At 39.5% G+C, this 20,540-nt stretch overlaps 1 protein-coding gene across 1 annotated transcript; it reads right to left on the reverse strand.

The window, feature by feature from the left end:
• Positions 1–16,445: 16,445 nt before the first annotated feature.
• On the reverse strand, positions 16,446–20,163 carry LOC311290441 (extracellular calcium-sensing receptor-like; the record flags this gene model as incomplete). The annotated part of the gene is made up of 6 exons (XM_084408916.1): positions 16,446–17,359; positions 17,500–17,623; positions 18,275–18,502; positions 18,573–19,328; positions 19,412–19,700; positions 19,955–20,163. The coding sequence occupies 6 exons, from the start codon at positions 20,161–20,163 to the stop codon at positions 16,446–16,448; spliced, it is 2,520 nt and encodes an 839-aa protein (XP_084265042.1).
• Between the last annotated feature and the right edge of the window lie 377 nt (positions 20,164–20,540).

Genomic DNA, 20,540 nt, shown 5'->3' on the forward strand with positions numbered 1-20,540 from the left:
AATCATGGTAAACTATGGTAAATCATGCTAGAATCAGTAAATCATACTTGAACATGGTAAATCATGGTATACTATAGTAAATCATGGTAAAGTATGGTAAATCGTGGTAAATCATGGTAAACTATGGTAAATCATGCTAGAATCAGTAAATCATATTTGAACATGGTAAATCATGGTATACTATAGTAAATCATGGTAAACTATGGTAAATCGTGGTAAACTATGGTAAATCATGGTAAACTATGATAAATCATGCTAGAATCAGTAAATCATAATTGAACATGGTATATCATGGTATACTATAGTAAATCATGGTATACTATAGTAAATCATGGTAAACTATGGTAAATCGTGGTAAACTATGGTAAATCATGGTAAACTATGGTAAATCATGCTAGAATCAGTAAATCATACTTGAACATGGTAAATCATGGTATACTATAGTAAATCATGGTAAACTATAGTAAATCGTGGTAAATCATGGTAAACTATGGTAAATCATGCTAGAATCATAGTAAATCATACTTGAACATGGTAAATCATGGTATACTATAGTAAATAATGGTAAACTATGGTAAATCATGCTAAAATCAGTAAATCAGACTTGAACATGGTAAATCATGGTATACTATAGTAAATCATGGTAAACTATGCTAAATCGTGGTAAATCATGGTAAACTATAGTAAATAATGGTAAACTATGGTAAATTATGCTAGAATCAGTAAATCATACTTGAACATGGTAAATCATAGTATACTATAGTAAATCATGGTAAACTATGGTAAATGATCCTAGAATCATAGTAAATCATACTAAAACAGGGTAAATCATGGTATACTATAGTAAATCATAGTAAACTATGGTAAATCGTGGTAAATCATGGTATACTATAGTAAATCATGGTAAACTATGGTAAATCATGGTAAACTATGATAAATCATGCTAGAATCAGTAAATCATACTGGAACATGGTAAATCATGGTATACTATAGTAAATCATGGTAAAGTATGGTAAATCGTGGTAAATCATGGTAAACTATGGTAAATCATGCTAGAATCAGTAAATCATACTTGAACATGGTAAATCATGGTATACTATAGTAAATCATGGTAAAGTATGGTAAATCGTGGTAAATCATGGTAAACTATGGTAAATCATGCTAGAATCAGTAAATCATATTTGAACATGGTAAATCATGGTATACTATAGTAAATCATGGTAAACTATGGTAAATCGTGGTAAATAATGGTAAACTATGGTAAATCATGGTAAACTATGGTAAATCATGCTAGAATCAGTAAATCATACTTGAACATGGTAAATCATGGTAAACTATGGTAAATCGTGGTGAACTATGGTAAATCATGGTAAACTATGGTAAATCATGGTAAACTATGATAAATCATGCTAGAATCATAGTAAATCATACTTGAACATGGTAAATCATGGTATACTATAGTAAATCATGGTAAACTATGGTAAATCATGGTAAATCATGCTAGAATCAGTAAATTATAATTGAACATGGTAAATCGTGGTATACTATAGTAAATCATGGTAAACTATAGTAAATCGTGGTAAATTGTGGTAAACTATGGTAAATCATGCCTGAATCAGTAAATCATACTTGCACATGGTAAATCATGGTATACTATAGTAAATCATGGTAAACTATGGTAATTAGTGGTAAATCGTTGTAAATCATGGTAAACTATGGTAAATCATGCTAGAATCAGTAAATCATACTTGAACATGGTAAATCATGGTATACTATAGTAAATCATGGTAAACTATGGTAAATCATGGTAAATCATGGTAACTATGATAAATCATGCTAGAATCAGTAAATTATACTAGAACATGGTAAATTGTGGTATACTATAGTAAATCATGGTAAACTATGGTAAATCATGCTAGAATCAGTAAATCATACTTGAACATGGTAAATCATGGTATACTATAATAAATCATGGTAAACTATGATAAATCATGCTAGAATCAGTAAATCATACTTGAACATGGTAAATCATGGTATACTATAGTAAATTATGGTAAACTATGGTAAATCGTGGTAAATCATGGTAAACTATGGTAAATCATGCTTGAATCAGTAAATCATACTTGAACATGGTAAATCATGGCATACTATAGTAAATCATGGTAAACTATAGTAAATCGTGGTAAATCATGGTAAACTATGGTAAACACCTTAGCAACTGCCTAGCAACCACACTGAATACCCTAGCAACCACTTAGCAACGCCCTAGCAACCACCCAGAATACCTTGGAAACCTCCCAGAACACCATAGCAACCACCTAGTAAAACCCTAGCAACCGTGCCGAATTTTGCCACTGCAAGCACCACTTCACATTTTCTTCAGGAAATGTACATTCTAGTGTTGTGATTACTATTCACCTAGACAAAACTTCGGCGCGTAACTCGCCCCACACCGTTTGTCACAGACCCCTGAATGAGGTGTCAAACCGACTGGTTCATTGAGAAGAGGTGTGCTATGACTTTTAAAAGCGATCGGGTGTACGATGTTCGTCTGGCGGGCAAAAAAATTTCCGAAAAATGTCCCATAGACTTAACATAGGCACAAAATTTGCTAAATCATATCTTTGGCTCAGAAGGTCATAGAGCCTTGGGGTTGGGCTCTTTTGATTCGTCCTATCAAGCAGCCAATAAGTAGTGACATAACAACTTCATAGCCACGCCCTAGCAACCAGTTACAGGCCCCTAGCAACCATTGAACAACATTTACAAGCCATATCTCAGCAACAAAACATTGTACAAACACAGAGATGGGCATTTTTTGACCCAGACTTGCAAATACTCTTTAAATATTACCCCATAAACTGTATAAACAAACCTTAGCAACCATTTGGAGTACCCTAGCAACCGTACAAACACATGAATGGGCTATATCTCAGCACAAGAACATTGTATAGACATGGGGATGTGTTTGTTTGTTTTGGTTGGGAAACCAATCTGTAAATATCATCATGGTCGCTGTGTAACCACACCTTAGCAACAGTTTAAAGCTACCTAGCAACCATATTGCAACATATAGAAGCCATATTTCAGCTCCACAACATCGTACAGACATGGTTGTTGGCTCGTATGCAATCATGTACAACACCCTAGCAACCGGGTGGCGAGTTTTGCCACTGCAAGCACCACTTCACATTTTCTTCAGGAAATGTACATTCTAGTGTTGTGATTACTATTCGCCTAGACAAAACTTCGGCGCGTAACTCGCCCCACACCGTTTGTCACAGACCCCTGAATGGGGTGTCAAATCGACCGGTTTATTGAGGAGAGGTGTGCTATGACTTTTATAAGCGATCGGGTGTAAGATGTTCGTCTGGCGGCCGAAAAATTAGCCGAAAAATGTCCCATAGACTTAACATAGGCACAAAATTTGCAAAATCATATCTTTGGCTCAGAAGGTCATAGAGCCTTGGGGTTGGGCTCTTTTGATTCATCCTATCAAGCAGCCAATAAGTAGTGACATAACAACTTCATAGCCACGCCCTAGAAACCAGTTACAGGCCCCTAGCAACCATTGAACAACATTTACAAGCCATATCTCAGCAACAAAACATTGTAAAAACACAGAGTTGGGCATTTTTTTACCCATACCTGCAAATACTCTTTAAATATTACCCCATAAACTGTATAAACAAACCTTAGAAACCATTTGGAGTACCCTAGCAACCGTACAAACACATGAATGAGCTACAGTATATCTCAGCACCAGAACATCGTATAGACATGGGGGTGTGCTTGTTTGTTTCGGTTGGGAAACCAATCTGTAAATATCATCATGGTAACTGTGTAACCACACCTTAGCAACCGTTTAAAGCTACCTAGCAACCATATTGCAACATATTGAAGCCACATTTCAGTTCCACAACATCGTACAGACATGGTTGTTGGCTCCTATGCAAACATGTACAACACCCTAGCAACCGAGTGGCGAGTTTTGCCACTGCAAGCACCACTTCACATTTTCTTCAGGAAATGTACATTCTAGTTATTATTTTTCTTCTTATTATTCCGGACAAAAGTTTGGCGCGTAACTCGTCCCGCAGCTTTTGTCACAGACACACGAATGAGGCGACAAATCGTGCGGATTATTCGGGAATGGTGTGCTATGACTTTTATAAGTGATCGGGGGTACGGTGTTCGCCCCAGGGGCGAAAAAGCGGCCAAAAAAGTCCCATTGACTTAACATTGCGACGAACTTTGACCACACGTAGCTCTGAGCAAGGATTTCGCAGAAACGTGTGATTTGCCACATTTGAAGAGGCTGACAGGCTCTGTAAGAACATACCTCACAATGGGGTAAAAGTTGCACCCCTGGGGGGCAGGAGATGCCCAAAGTTGCCCCATTGACTTACTATAGGGAAGGAACATCCCGTGAAACACACATGCTTTTCCTACTATGGTAAATTGCATAGGGACTTTGTATTGAACGTAGCTCTGGATCACAGTGTCATAGAGACAAAGGGGAGGGCTCATTTTACTCAGATGACCAGTCAGTCTCTCTGGATCATTGTGAAGCTATCAAGCCACGCCTTAGCAACCATTTAGAGCCCCTTAGCAACAAGATCCATAGACTTCCATTGAAAGAGTTCAAAGAGATATCTCCGGACTGAATTGTCATAGAAACATGGGGGTGGTCTCATTTGACTCGGGGCAGCAAACAGCCAATCATGAATCACCTCAACACTTCCAAGCCCCTCCCTAGCAACCATTGTCGAGCACCTTAGCAACCAAAATCCAAAGAGGGATATCTTCCATTCTGAATGTCACAGAGGCATGGGAGTTGGTTTATATCATTCATATCGACAAGCAGCCTTTGAGTTTCATGATTGACAGCTGCCAAGACACTCCCTAGCAACCAAACAGAGTACCCTAGCAACCAAAATCCAAAGAGGCATATCTTCCATTCTGAATGTCGCAGAGGCATGGGAGTTGGTTTATATCATTCATAGTGACAAGAAGCCTTTGGAGTTGCATGATTGGCAGCTGACAAGCCACTCGCTAGCAACCAAATAGAGTACCCTAGCAACTGTTTAGCAAAACGTATATCTCTGCATCAGAACATCATATAGAGATGGGAGTTGGTTTATATCATTCATACTGACAAGAAGCCTTTGCAGTTTCATCATTAGCAGCTGACAAGCATCTCCATAGCAACCAAACAGAGTACCCTAGCAACCATTTTACAAGACCTACATCTCTGCATCAGAATATTGTATAGAGATGGGGGTTGGCTCATTAGTTTCAGTTGGAAAACAGTCTGTAAATATCACCATGGTAACTGTGTATTCACACCCTAGCAACCATTTAGAGCCACCTAGCAACCATATTGCAACATATAGAAGCCATATTTCAGCTCCACAACATCGTAGAGGCATGGTTGTTGGCTCGTGTACAACACCCTAGCAACCGAGTGGCGAGTTTTGCCACTGCAAGCACCACTTCACATTTTCTTCAGGAAATGTACATTCTAGTTCTTCTTCTTATTATTATTATTATTCCGCCCAAAGTTTGGCGCGTAACTCGCCCCGCACCGTTTGTCACAGACCCCTGAGTGAGGTGTCAAATCGACCGGCTCATTAAGGAGAGGTGTGCTATGACTTTTATAAGCGATCGGGGGTGCGGTGTTCGCCCCATGGGCGAAAAAGCGGCCAAAAAAGTCCCATTGACTTAACATTGCGACGAACTTTGACCACACGTAGCTCTGAGCAAGGATTTCGCAGAAACGTGTGATTTGCCACATTTGAAGAGGCTGACAGGCTCTGTAAGAACATACCTCACAATGGGGTAAAAGTTGCACCCCTGGGGGTTGCAGGGTTGGTATGTTCAACTTTGCAAAAGTTGCCCCATTGACTTACTATGGGGAAGGAACATCCTGTGAAACACACATGCTTTTCCTACTATGGTAAATTGCATAGGGACTTTGTATTGAACGTAGCTCTGGATCACAGTGTCATAGAGACAAGGGGGAGGGCTCATTTTACTCAGATGACCAATCAGTCTCTCTGGATCATTGTGAAGCTATCAAGCCACGCCCTAGCAACCATTTAGAGCCCCTTAGCAACAAGTTCCATAGACTTCCATTGAAAGAGTTCAAAGAGATATCTCCGGACTGAATTGTCATAGAAACATGGGGGTGGTCTCATTTGACTCGGGGCAGCAAACAGCCAATCATGAATCACCTCAACACTTCCAAGCCCCTCCCTAGCAACCATTGTCGAGCACCTTAGCAACCAAAATCCAAAGAGGGATATCTTCCATTCTGAATGTCACAGAGGCATGGGAGTTGGTTTATATCATTCATATTGACAAGCAGCCTTTGAGTTTCATGATTGACAGCTGCCAAGACACTCCCTAGCAACCAAACAGAGTACCCTAGCAACCAAAATCCAAAGAGGGATATCTTCCATTCTGAATGTCACAGAGGCATGGGAGTTGGTTTATATCATTCATAGTGACAAGAAGCCTTTGGAATTGCATCATTGGCAGCTGCCAAGTAACTCCCTAGCAACCAAACAGTGTACCCTAGCAACCAACATCCAAAGAGGCATATCTTACATTCTGAATGTCACAGAGGCATGGGAGTTGGATTATATAATTCATACTGACAAGAAGCCTTTGGAATTTCATCATTGACAGCTGACAAGCCACTCCCTAGCAACCAAACAGAGTACCCTAGCAACCAAAATCCAAAGAGGCATATCTTCCATTCTGAATGTCGCAGAGGCATGGGAGTTGGTTTATATCATTCATAGTGACAAGAAGCCTTTGGAGTTTCATGATTGGCAGCTGACAAGCCACTCCCTAGCAACCAAACAGAGTACCCTAGCAACCGTTTATCAAGACCCATGTCTCTGCATCAGAACATCGTACAGAGATGGGGGTTGGCTCTTTTCTTTCGGTTGGGAAACAGTCTGTAAATTTCACCATGGTAACTGTGTATTCACACCCTAGCAACCGTTTAAAGCCACCTAGCAACCATATTGCAACATATAGAAGCTATATTTCAGCTCCACAACATCGTACAGACATGGTTGTTGGCTCGTATGCAATCATGTACAACACCCTAGCAACCAAGTGGCGAGTTTTGCCACTGCAAGCACCACTTCACATTTTCTTCAGGAAATGTACATTCTAGTTCTTCTTCTTCTTCTTCTTCTTCTTCTTCTTCTTCTTCTTCTTCTTCTTCTTCTTCTTCTTCTTCTTCTTCTTTTTCTTACCGCAAATTTTTGGACACTAACTCCTCCTAGACCGTTCAAGCTACATACTCCAAACTCGGGTCAGACCTTCATACTGTTCTGACTAGGTGTGCTATATCTTTTCAGACTGGTTTGAGTTACGGTTTTCTTAAAAATTAATATTAAAAATCATACAAATCCCATAGACTTTTATTGACCAAAAGTCCAAGTCTGTTTGAACTATGTTTAATGTAAACTGCTAGAAGCCATTGATACTCAATTAAGCTTTAAGCTATCTATGTTCTTTCTAACTAATAACTAATCTATCTATCTATCTATCTATCTATCTATCTATCTATCTATCTATCTATCTATCTATCTATCTATCTATCTATCCTTTATAACTAACAAATCTTTTTTTCTTTCTAACTAATCCATCCATCTTTCTTTCTAAATAATCTTTCTTTCTTTCTTTCTTTCTTTCTTTCTAACTATTCTTTCTTCTTTCTTTCTAACTATTCTTTCTTCTTTCTTTCTTTCTTTCTTTCTTTCTTTCTTTCTTTCTTTCTTTCTTTCTTTCTAACTAACTAATCTTTCTTTCTTTCTAACTAATCTTTCTTTTTATCTTTCTTTCTTTTTCTTTCTTTCTAACTAATCATTATTTCTTTCTTTCTTTTTCTTTCTGACTAATCTTTCTTTTTTCTTTCTGTTTTTGTACTAATCTTTCTTTTTTATTTCTTTCTTCATAACTAATCTTTCTTTTTTCTTTCTTTCTTTCTTTCTTTCTTTCTTTCTTTCTTTCTTTCTTTCTTTCTTTCTTTCTTTCTTTCTTTCTTTCTTTCTTTCTTTCTTTCCAACTAATCTTTCTTTTTTCTTTCTTTCTTATCTTTCTAACTAATCTTTATTTTCTTTCTTTCTTTCTTTCTTTCTTTCTTTCTTTCTTTCTTTCTTTCTTTCTTTCTTTCTTTCTTTCTTTCTGTCTTTCTAACTAATCTTTCTTTTTTCTTTTTCTTTCTTTCTAACTAATCTTTTTCTTTCTTTCTTTCTTTGTCTTTCTAACTAATCTTTCTTTTTTCTTTCTTACTTTTCTTTCTTTCTAGCTAATCTTTCTTTTTTCTTTCTTACTTTTCTTTCTTTCTAGCTAATCTTTCTTTTTATTTCTTTCTAACTAATCTTTCTTTCTAACTAATCTTTCTTTTTTCTTTCTTTCTTTCTTTCTTTCTTTCTTTCTTTCTTTCTTTCTTTCTTTCTTTCTTTTTTTCTTTCTTATCTTTCTTCTTTCTTTTTTCTTTCTTTCTAACTAACCTTTCTTTCTTTCTTTCTTTCTTTCTTTCTTTCTTTCTTTCTACCTAACTATTCTTTCTTTTTCTTTTTTCTTTCTTTCTTTCTAACTAATCTTTCTTTCTTTCTTTCTTTCTTTCTTTCTTTCTTTCTTTCTTTCTTTCTAATTTTTCTTTCTTTCTTTCTTTCTTTCTAACTAATCTTTCTTTCTTTCTAAATAATCTTTCTTTCTTTCTAAATAATATTTTTCTTTCTAATCTATCTTTCTAACTAATCTATCTATTTATCCTTCTATCTAATCTATCTTTCTTTCTAACGAACCAATCCATCTTTCTTTCTAACTAATCCATCTTTCTTTCTAACTAATCTATCTTTCTTTCTTTCATTCTAACTAATATATCTTTCTTTCTTTCTAACTAATCTATTTATCCTTCTATCTAATCTATCTTTCTTTCTAACTAATCTTTCTTTCTAACTAACCTTTCTTTCTTTCTTTCTTTCTTTCTTTCTTTCTAAATAATCATTCTTTCTGTCTTTCTTTCTACCTAACTATTCTTTTTTTCTTTTTCTTTCTTTCTTTCTTTCTAACTAATCTTTCTTTCTTTCTTTCTTTCTTTCTTTCTTTCTTTCTTTCTTTCTTTCTTTCTTTCTTTCTTTCTTTCTTTCTTTCTTTCTACCTAATCTTTCTTTTTTCTTTCTTTCTAACTAATTTTTCTTTCTTTCTTTCTAACTAATCTTTCTTCCTTTCTAAATAATATTTTTCTTTCTAATCTTTCTTCTAACTAATCTTTCTTTTTAACTGATCTTTCTTTTTCTAACTAATCTTTCTTTCTTTCTTTCTTTCTTTCTTTCTTTCTTTCTTTCTTTCTTTCTTTCTTTCTTTCTTTCTTTCTTTCTTTCTTTCTAACTATTCTTTCTTCCTAACTAATTTATCAATCAAAATTTAAACTACTTTAAAATTCTAACTACTTTAAACTTCTTCAAACTCTCTGGTCCGGCTTTCTCAAGCCAACTTAAAGTTTGTCTCAACAAACTTCTTTTCTAGTTTCTTGAGTAATATTGCATGATTGATAGTGTCGAAGGCTTTTTTCAAATCAATAAATATTCCAGTGGTAAATTTTTTATTGTCCAATGCATTTGATAATTCTTCTGTAGCATAAATTATAGCCATAGATGTAGATATTTTGCTTCTAAATCCATATTGACTTTCATTAATCAGTTTATATTTTTCAACAAATTTTTCTAATCGAGTATCAAATATTTTTTCTAGAATTTTAGAAAATTGAGGAAGCAATGAAATTGGTCTATAATTGGTAAAAGTATGTTTATTTCCATTTTTGAAAAGTGGAATAACTTTAACGAATAACGAGGCCTCACAACAGCCTGTGGCCTAGGGAGAGTGGAGACTCCATCCCCAGGTGGTCCAGCTGTTCTGGGATCACTTCAGGCCGCACAGTTACATCTGTTTGCCTCTCCGAATTCGTCCCATTGCCAGTTGTTTTCTCCCCTAACCAAGCGGAAGACCCTCAGCTCGGATGCACTGGCACACAGCTGGCTTACGCAAAGCTGCGTTTCCCCAGTGAGCCTTCTTGCACAACACTGTGCTAAGTCAGGAAGGAGAAGGAGCAGGTCTTCCTAGTTGCCCCTTAACCCTCTAGCCGCCACAGTCGAGTTTACTCGACAAGATGCGGCACTGAATAAAACGGCCGATTTTGTCAAACAGGGTGTCAAATTTCGTTCGATCTCCCCTCCACTAGTTAGCATACATGTCATACTTAATCCCCGACTCAAAAAAATGTCATGTTTCTATACAAAATCTTCGAGCTAGAGCGCGTTGAATCAGTGCGAACAAAAGCGGAGCTAGTGATGCGAGTGAGCCATTTTATTAGATCAATATTGTCAACGTCAGCGAGTATTTGCATTAGATTATTATTATTATTATCATCTAATGGCATCAATAAAGCTTACCCGCAATGAAGTGTTGGGTGTTCTATTCGCGGACCCTGATTCTGAAGGGGAATAACGTTATCTGCCTTCAGAAAATGACGGTGATTCTGAAAGTGAAAGTATAGCCCTACACCAAGCACAAACGGTGAATCCTTTGCCCAATATATATGGTCCTTTGCCCAATGTCAGTGGTGGGAACAATGTTTCCCGGGGTCGGAGTGTTCATTGCGAAGTTAGCAGGCGTGTTAGTGTTGTGGGGAACGAGGCGGGAGATGTTTACCGCGCTCGCCATGGTGACCGCGTGCCTCTCCGCAATCGCGGCAACAGTATTGTGGTGGAGGCTTTGTCTAATGCCACTGGGTATGTTAGACGAGGTCAAAGTATTCATAGGACAGTTAGGGGGCAACGTGGAGGCAGGGTGGGGAGTCGCAATGACAAAGACAGTAGTCCGAGCTGTGCACACTCGGCGCGCGCGCGAGACAGATCTGGCCGCGCCCGCGCTGCTCGTAGCAGGAGCAGAGGCGGTGTGACACGGAGCAGAGGGGCTATTATGCATAGTCTATCGCAAGACCACACCATGAAACACTACAAGAAATGTCACCTGGATGGATAGGGAGTCATTATCTCTACAGCAAAAGCTCTGCAACATAAATTCTTTTTTTTTTTTGTCTGCCATTTATTAGTAATGATTTACACTGTTGATTTACTATCTATTTCCCTGACCATTTTAGTGTACAATATGTGTTCTTTTTTGTGTGTTCATGTCCTTATGATGTGTGCGTCTATGTCAGCCAAAAAAACAACAACCAAAAAAAACAAACACACACACACACACAAAAAAAAACTAACATTGTCTCTCGTCTTGTCTCGTCATCTCACTCATGATCTGTGGCATGCCATGGCGAGTGAGCTTTTGAACTAAAAAGGTCTTGTCTACTTGTGTTTGTGTGTCATATGAATAATATGTGCCCCATACATGGAATCAGAGTGCCTACTGTATGTAGTAAATGGAAAATCTCTACAGCAAAAGGCCAATCGCTACATGCATTCAGTTTGTTTCTATTATTAGTAATGATTTACACAGTTTGTTCACTACTTACTATTTACCTGAGCATTCAGTATTGTGCAATATAGCATACAGAAGGTGAGGGACATTTTTGGGGGAAAGAAGTGATGCATTTTATCTTTTAAACATGTGTCTTTTCATGAAAATTCTATAATCCAAGATGGCCGCCACTATATGACGTCATAATATGCAAATTAGATGGGAAAATGTAATTCCTACATAAACTTTGGGTCATCCTTAATATTTCTCTAATTTACAGAAAGTCTCTATCTTTTATCACTTTTAATATATAGCCTTTTGAAATTAAGATGTCAAAATCGAACGTTTTAGGAAAAAACCTCTGGCGCCTAAAGGGTTAATGGCCCAACTGGACCTAGTTTCCCGAACTTATGCTCTTCTCGACAGCCCCTTCCTGACCCATTCCTCTGAGACATCTCAGGGACGGGGCACCGTTGGCACCCGCACCAGACCTCTGGAAACTTCATGTCTCGAAGCGGAGGTTCTAGGTATCCTAAAATGATCATAGATACCATCACTTCAGCGAGATCACCCTCTAAAAAATGAGGCTTGCTTACGACCTGAAGTGGTACCTGTTCGTTGAGTGGTGTTCTTCTCACCAAGAAGACCCCCGAAGGTGTTCGATCACTTCCGTGCTTTCTTTCCTGTAAGATGGGTCGGAGCGAGGGCTGTCTCCCTCCGCCCTCCAAATGTATGTTGCATTTATATTAACACACTTCATGATGCAGTGGATCCAGATCCGTGGGGAAGCATGACTTGATTGTCAGGTTCCTGATGGGAGCAAGGAGACTGAATCCGCCTTGAGCCCCCTCTATACCTTCTTGGGACTTATCTCTGGTGCTACTGCACTCAGAGATAAGCTATTGCACTCCCTTCACATGAAGCCAGTTTCAATGTAAGCCCGGTTCGAAGTGTCGGCTTGCTGCGCCATTCCCCTCCTATGGACTGGATACGTGCGCCATTCTTGCTCCAGTGAGTTCCTCTTTAGCCGAACCCTGTTGAGTTCCTCCACACCCTTCGGCATCGGACGTGGCGGAGCGTCCGAGGCCAGGCCTAACACTTGTATGCACTGGTGGAACCTGTGCTAGGCTGGGTCCATATGTTGTGATCCTTACGGTGATCCCATATGTGTATTCTTCCACGGTATGGCTCCCTGCGGCGAGCCCGTGTCTTCCCTTGGCAGAGCCTGCTCTGCCGTCACTGACTGGTTGTGTCTTCCCCTCTTATAGGCTGAAGCCACCTCAGTGACATTCCATATGTTGTACTGCCCGGTAATCGCCCAGTCCATATGTGTTATTCCCCACATGTTACCTCCCTATGGGCAGGATGTTGCTTCCGCTGCGTATTCCTTCCAACGAAGGTCAACGCTTTCCCAGTGGTCTTGTGGAACAGCAGTGACTTCCCTGGCCTAAGCCCTGTCCTATCGACACCTCAATAATCCGGGGGGATCAGGAGGCTTTGTCTTGGCACTGGAAGGTGGCAGCACTAGTGGCGTTTTAATAGGGATCCCAATCAGTCGACGCGTCGACCAAGTCGAACGTGAGCGACTGAAAGGGAATGTCTACCCTACATATGTAACCCTCGTTCCCTGAAGGAGGGAACGGAGACATAGTCCCGTCGCCACTATTGCTGGACCACCGCTGATTCCGGGCTCCGCTCGGCTCCTCAGCGAAAAACAACTGGTGCGTGCATCCATATCCGTAATTATACCCACGCTGTGGAGCGGAGCGTGTGATGCAGTTCACACACGCCAATGTGCATTGGCTCGTTTTAACAATACTCGAAGATGACAGGCTCCCAAAGCAGTGATCCCGATCAGTCGAAACGTCAACTACGTCTCCATTCCCTCCTTCAGGGAACGAGTGTTACATACGTAACCGAGACGTTTCTGTTAGACTCTGTGAACAGTTGCTTTGAATTTGGAGAGGATATTTTTTTATAAACACTGGTGGGGAAAGAGTTAAAATGTATTTCTGGGTTAAAGTGACTCAAAATAATGGAGCATGTCATAATCACACAATTTATGAAACCGTTGTGTTCACAATGTTGCTTATTTACCCTACTTTACTTTTAACCCATTTAATCCCACCGGTCACAATAGTGACCGTAAAAATTTTTTTCATTTCTAAGGCTATAAAAATGTTACTGAATGATCTATCAATGCATTTCCAGCAGATATTGAAATAATAAAGGGTCTCAATGAAATATGTGCAGTGTCGCATGTTTACTGTAAATTGTCACATGACCAGAGCTGTTTACTTACTGTTTGCGCCAAGAGAAGAGGATGGCAGCAAGAAAGCTCCCAAAGAAAAGGTTATTAAAGTATGTTAAAATAAAGATAGGACATAGATTTTTGGTACACATCATGTTTAAGGTGTCTAGTATTGATATATGCATTTGCAATAACTCAACTTTATTTAATGTGGTCATAGAACTCACAAACATGTCAACGGCAACAATAGTGACCGGTGGGATAACCCATTGTATCTACATGTAATACACATAGGCTAACTGTTCTACCTTACTTTCTGCTGCTACCTTACTTTCTACCTAATTTTACACACAGACACACACACAGAAACACACACACAGAAACACACACACACACGGACCCAAGGAAGACTAGCTAGCTAGCTAATTCTGCTAGCTAATTCTGCTGCTACCTAACTTCCTACCTACTGCAACTTTCCACACAAACACACACACACACACACACACACAGACTAGCTAGCTAACTAATTCTACCTAACTTTACACACACACACACACACATACACACACACACACACACACACACAAACACACACACATACACACACACACACGCACAAGTGGTCTAGGAAGAAAAGCTGGAAAAAAAAACCCATCAAAATGTCCTAAATGGCCAAGATACTATCCCGTGGCCTCGAGACACTATCCCTTGGCCTCGAGACACTATCCCGTGGCCTCCAGACACTATCCCGAGGCCTCGAGACACTATCCCGTGGCCTCCAGACACTATCCCGTGGCCTCCAGACACTATCCCGAGGCCTCGAGACACTATCCCGTGGCCTCCAGACACTATCCCGTGGCCTCCAGACACTATCCCGAGGCCTCCAGACACTATCCCGAGGCCTCCAGACACTATCCCGTGGCCTCGAGATACTATCCCGTGGCCTCGAGATGGTATCCCGTGGCCTCCAGATACTATCCCGTGACCTCAAGATACTATCCAGAGGCCTCGAGACACTATCCCGTGGCCTCGAGACACTATCCCGTGGCCTCGAGACACTATTCCGTGGCCTCCAGACACTATCCCGTGGCCTCCAGACATTATCCCGTGGCCTCGAGATACTATCCCGTGACCTCGAGATACTATCCCGAGGCCTCCAGACACTATCCCGTGGCCTCGAGACACTATCCCGTGGCCTCCAGACACTATCCCGTGGCCTCGAGATGGTATCCCGTGGCCTCCAGATACTATCCCGTGACCTCAAGATACTATCCCGAGGCCTCCAGACACTATCCCGTGGCCTCGAGACACTATCCCGTGGCCTCCAGATACTATCCCGTGACCTCAAGATACTATCCCGAGGCCTCCAGACACTATCCCGTGGCCTCGAGACACTATCCCGTGGCCTCCAGACACTATCCCGTGGCCTCGAGATGGTATCCCGTGGCCTCCAGATACTATCCCGTGACCTCGAGATACTATCCCGAGGCCTCCAGACACTATCCCGTGGCCTCCAGACACTATCCCGTGGCCTCCAGACATTATCCCGTGGCCTCGAGATACTATCCCGTGGCCTCGAGATACTATCCCATGGCCTCGAGATACTATCCCGTGGCCTCGAGACAGTATCCCGAGGCCTCGAGACACTATCCCGTGGCCTCGAGACACTATCCCGTGGCCTCCAGACACTATCCCGTGGCCTCGAGACACTATCCCGTGGCCTCGAGATACTATCCCGTGGCCTCGAGATACTATCCCGTGGCCTCTAGATAGTATCCCGTGGCCTCAAGATACTATCCCGTGGCCTCAAGATAGTATCCCGTGGCCTCAAGATACCATCTCGTGACCTCAAGATACCATCCCGTGGCCTCAAGATACTATCCCGTGGCCTCAAGATACTATCCCGTGGCCTCAAGATAGTATCTTGTGGCCTCAAGATAGTATCTTAAGGATTTTATACACTCTTATGCACGCATGCACGCACACACACACACACACACACACACACACAAAAACACACACACACACAAAAACACACACACACACACACACACACACACACACACACACACACACACACACACACACACACACAAACACACTGCACAGGTCAAATAGACCTATATTCTGTCCAATGGTTGATACAACACAGTATCCCACCGGTCACAATTGTGACCGATCATAAAACACACTTTTTCACACACTTTTCCATGAAAATTTTAAAAAATTATGATTGATTGTTTCAAAGGGATACTAATGACACATGATTTGGATATTTTTGTGTCTGAGAAAAATATGGGATTAAATGGGTTAATGTAATAGCTATTACAGATACAGAAGGAGACAACACAGGTAAGTAGAATATCACTGGTATTTATTTGCAGGAACCGGGAGTGATAGCAGGGGAGAGTCAATGGTGAGTATACTGTGGTCATATAGTTAGAATCACACTTAGCTGGTTGATTATAGGTTTCTATATAGAGAAAACACCCTTTGTACTTTGAGACTTTGGGACCTCATTTATTCTTCTTTTGAAATTGTGATTAAAAAGTGTTTCAGGGTCATTTTACTGAATGTGTCAAAGCATTTATGATGTCCCTGTCTATTTTAATTCGATTTAATGACGTGCATTTAAATCTGTTTGTTGAATAATAAAATTACAAAGTTAATATAAACATGTTATTTTCTCTCAGTATGATTTGGACGAAACCTTTCCCATCATATGCTGTTTTGTATTTTGTTCAGGCTTAAGCAAGATTATATAACATTTAGGGGCAAATATACAGGATAGCAAACCAAAGCTTGAGGCTAAAATGGCAAATATCTCCACAGCTACTGTAAATTTTCCAGGAGAACTAACATAAGAAGGGATGAATGTGATCCATACAGCACAGAATATTATCATGCTGAATGTGATGAATTTAGCCTCATTGAAGTTATCAGGTAGTGTGCGAGCCAGAAAAGCTAAAATGAAGCACAAGACAGCCAGTAGGCCAATATAACCCAGAACAGCTGAGAAACCTATTGTAGATCCCAGACTGCACTCAAGAATGATCTTTTCCTTATAATATTTCATATTTTTGTAGGGAAATGGAGGAGATATTGTCAGCCATAGCACAGAAATTAGAACCTGTATAAGTGTAAAAGCAAGAACACTGAGTCGTTGTTGTGTAGGCCCAAACCATTTCATGACATTACTTCCTGGAAGTGTAGCCTTGAAGGCCATTAACACCACTATTGTTTTCCCCAGAACACAGGAGATACATAGGACAAAAGTGATCCCAAACACTGTGTGACGCAACATACAGGACCACTCAGTGGGCCGACCAATGAAAGTAAGTGAACAGAGAAAACACAGTGTCAATGAGAAGAGCAGCAGAAAGCTCAGCTCTGAGTTGTTGGCTTTTACTATGGGGGTGTCATTCTTGTTGTAAAACAGGATGGCCACCAGCACAGTTAATCCTACTCCAAACAGTGAGAAAAAGACTAGAACTATACCCATAAATTCCGTAAATGACAGAAACTCTACAGCCTTTAACACACATTTATTTTTCTCAGCATTAGACCAGTAATCCCCTGGACACCGCTTGCAGTTATTTGAATCTGGAAAGGAAGTCGTGATCACTGTAGTTAGAAACGAAAAGAAAAGGGTATTTATGAAATCCTTTGCTAGAAGTTTGCATGTAAAAAAAAAAAAGACAAAAAACAATTCCTTTGAAACAATGAGATTGGCTTAAGATTACCTGTCTCATTACTGATTTCTCCTTCTGCACATGAAATACAGTCATAACAGCAGACAGGTCTTCCTTTCTGTGCAGCCTTCCTAGTGCCTGGAGGACAGCTCTCACTGCACACAGACCTTGGCTTCTACATAGAAAGATACATTGTGCATAGCTATTTTAATGTAAATGTGTCAATATTACTGAGTATTGAATATTTGAATAAATAAAACATGCAAATATGTTATGGGAACTATTGTGGGCTGATGGACAGTGACATTTTTTGAAACAAAAGTAATTTGAAAGTGTTGTTACAGAAATTCAGCACCAGCACTACCATAGTACTGTCACTTTGCTCAACATATTCCCAGTAATATTTCCCTGTAATAATATTCCCTCTGCTGTTTAATGTTTGATCATGTTTGATCAGAGAATGTTTAATCAGATACATCAAGTATGTTTTGTTTTCCAATATGTTCAGTTGATTCTTAGAGATTTCATATTCATTTATTTTACATTTATTGGTAATCATATAATTTACATACTGAATGCGAAATGTGTTTTGTGTAAGCCAAGAACTCAGATCCTGGAGGGCCATTGTCCTGAAGAGTTTAGCTCCATCCTTAATCAAACACAACTAAAAGACCTAACCTAAGTCTTCGAACAGTTTGAACAGGTTAATTTGAACAGGTTGCACTGTTTATTTATTTATTTTTTCCCATCTGGTAACCTTTGTGTCTAGGACTTTTTCCCTCAGTCTCAACAAACCCTGTAGTATAAACATGTTATTGCAGTTTACCTCCAGCTGTCCCCCAGCCCAGATTATGTTTTCAGTGTTAAGCACAAAGCGCTGGTGAGGTGGTAGAGAGGCATCATAGTATCCCACTGTTTTAAACTGGACTGATCCATCTGAGACCTGCTGCCAGTTTATGACTTCATATTGAGCTACTGCAGAACCAGTGCCGTCAAACCACACACGATCTCCCATCTTTACAGTGAAATTTACCCTTTTTAGAGCCTCAACAACCTATTGAGAAAAGGGCATTTTAAACATCTCCCTTTCGGTCTATAACTCTTTTTAAAAAAAATTGTATTACCTGCTGAGGTTGTATTTTCAGGTCTTTTTGACAACCTTCCTTTTCTTTACACTTGAGTAGACTGTGTAGTGAATGAGCCACAGCATATATTGCTTTGTAGACATTGCTTGCATATCTTTGTTCAGGCACATCTTCATTGTCACTTTTCAGCAAAAGCAGATCCTGATATATGTTGCAACTTAATGCATATTGAGAAGAATTTCTCTCAACCTGTGAGCATGGAAAATCTGTGTCCCAGAATGATTTTATAACATAATCTGAAAAACCTTCAATATTAATTTTTCTCACTGCAAATCCCAGTGACCCTCCCAAAACATGAAAGCTATTTGGACTGATCAAACTCTTTGCAGTTATCCATGCCTCTACACCAATCATTTGAAGGTTTGTAATGTTGTTAGTACTTAGCTGCTCAAGCAAATTTTCCATTTCAAAACTAGTAAGAAATGCAACAATCACTTTTGCTGTGCTATTTTTAATTGTGTCCACCACTTGGCGAAGTTTTTCAGGTTCTGTTCGGTAGAATTTCACAGAGTACTCCACACAAATCCCCTCTTCCTGAGCTGTATTCAGAAATATGGCCATTCCATTGTTTCCATAGTCATTATCACTGTTCACAGCTCCCACCCAAGACCAGCCAAAATGCTTGATTATGTATGCAAGTGCTCTGCTCTGGTGGTAATCACTAGCAATAGTCCTGAAGAAAGAAGGATAATTTCCCCTGTTGCTGAGACATTCACATGTGGCTGAGTGACTTATCTGAAAAAGAAAGAACAAGAAACAGTGATACCATCATCAGTTTACAGACGTTCATTAGACCAACTGTGTAGGCAGACCCTTACCACTGGAATTTTAAAAGGTCCTGTAGTTCTGGAAAGAATCACTGTGGCAGAAGACTCTGTTTCTCCTATGATAGCATGTATAGGAGGCTGTCCATTGCATGTGTCCTCAGATGCAAATTCTTCACCATTCATTAATGATATAGTTGCACTCATAGAAGACAGCCTTGAACCACAGGTATCAAAAATTCTATAACCAATTGAAACATTTGGAAGCAAACTTGGACTTTTGTTAATCTCGTGAATGGCAAAGGTCATGGTCTGAGCCATCCGGAAATCTCTTAGATTTACACTGTGAAAACATTTAACAAGTAGGCAAAATACCACAAAAAAATTTAAATTAAAATTAAACAAATACATGGAAAAGTAAAGTACATTTGTATTCTTTTTACATTTTACATTTGTTTCATACATTAAATTTAATATTCCAGATGTCATGGTAAGTTGCTGCTATAAATTTATAAACATTAATTGCAGCAAATGTAAATGATCATATTAAACGCATTTTCTTCTGTATTGTTTTTCAACAAGTTAAATGTAGCAAACCTGGAGCATGATAGCAGCTGAGGTTTTAGTGTAAACTCAAATGAAGGTAGTGTTTCTATACTTCGGATTGGAAAAAGTGCTCCAATAGTTACATCTCCATCCTTCGAAAGCAGTGGGTACTTCGGGTCTCCCATCATTCTGCAAAGAGGCTTTTCTGCTTTTGCCTGAAGTTGAATAAAAAGCAGAAGTGTGTAAAGAAAGAAAAGCATCCCAAGGATTGAGCTAAACTGCAGATGTCAAATGCAATTGACCTAAAATAGTTTTTTACTTTTATAGATATATGGATGATTGATTATGGACGTAGCCAATGACCTCACAGGGTAAGACATGAGGCAGGTAAAATTGGAGTGGAACATAGTCTAAATAATATGATGGATTTATTATCTCAAGCAAGAGAATGCAGTAAAATTGTCAAAAGTGAAATATTCACTTTTGTTCTGTGCAATCATATTTTCATTATCGAGTATCTAATTAAGTTTTTGAATTACCTAACCAGTTTGATGCCTCTTACCTCTTACCTCTTATTTGTTTATTATTTTCCTACAGGTTTAGGTACCTTTGTAAAAGGTACCTGTTTTTTTTTAAA

This window comes from Rutilus rutilus (assembly GCF_951802725.1).
Source record: "Rutilus rutilus genome assembly, chromosome: 5".
Taxonomy (NCBI): domain Eukaryota; kingdom Metazoa; phylum Chordata; class Actinopteri; order Cypriniformes; family Leuciscidae; genus Rutilus; species Rutilus rutilus.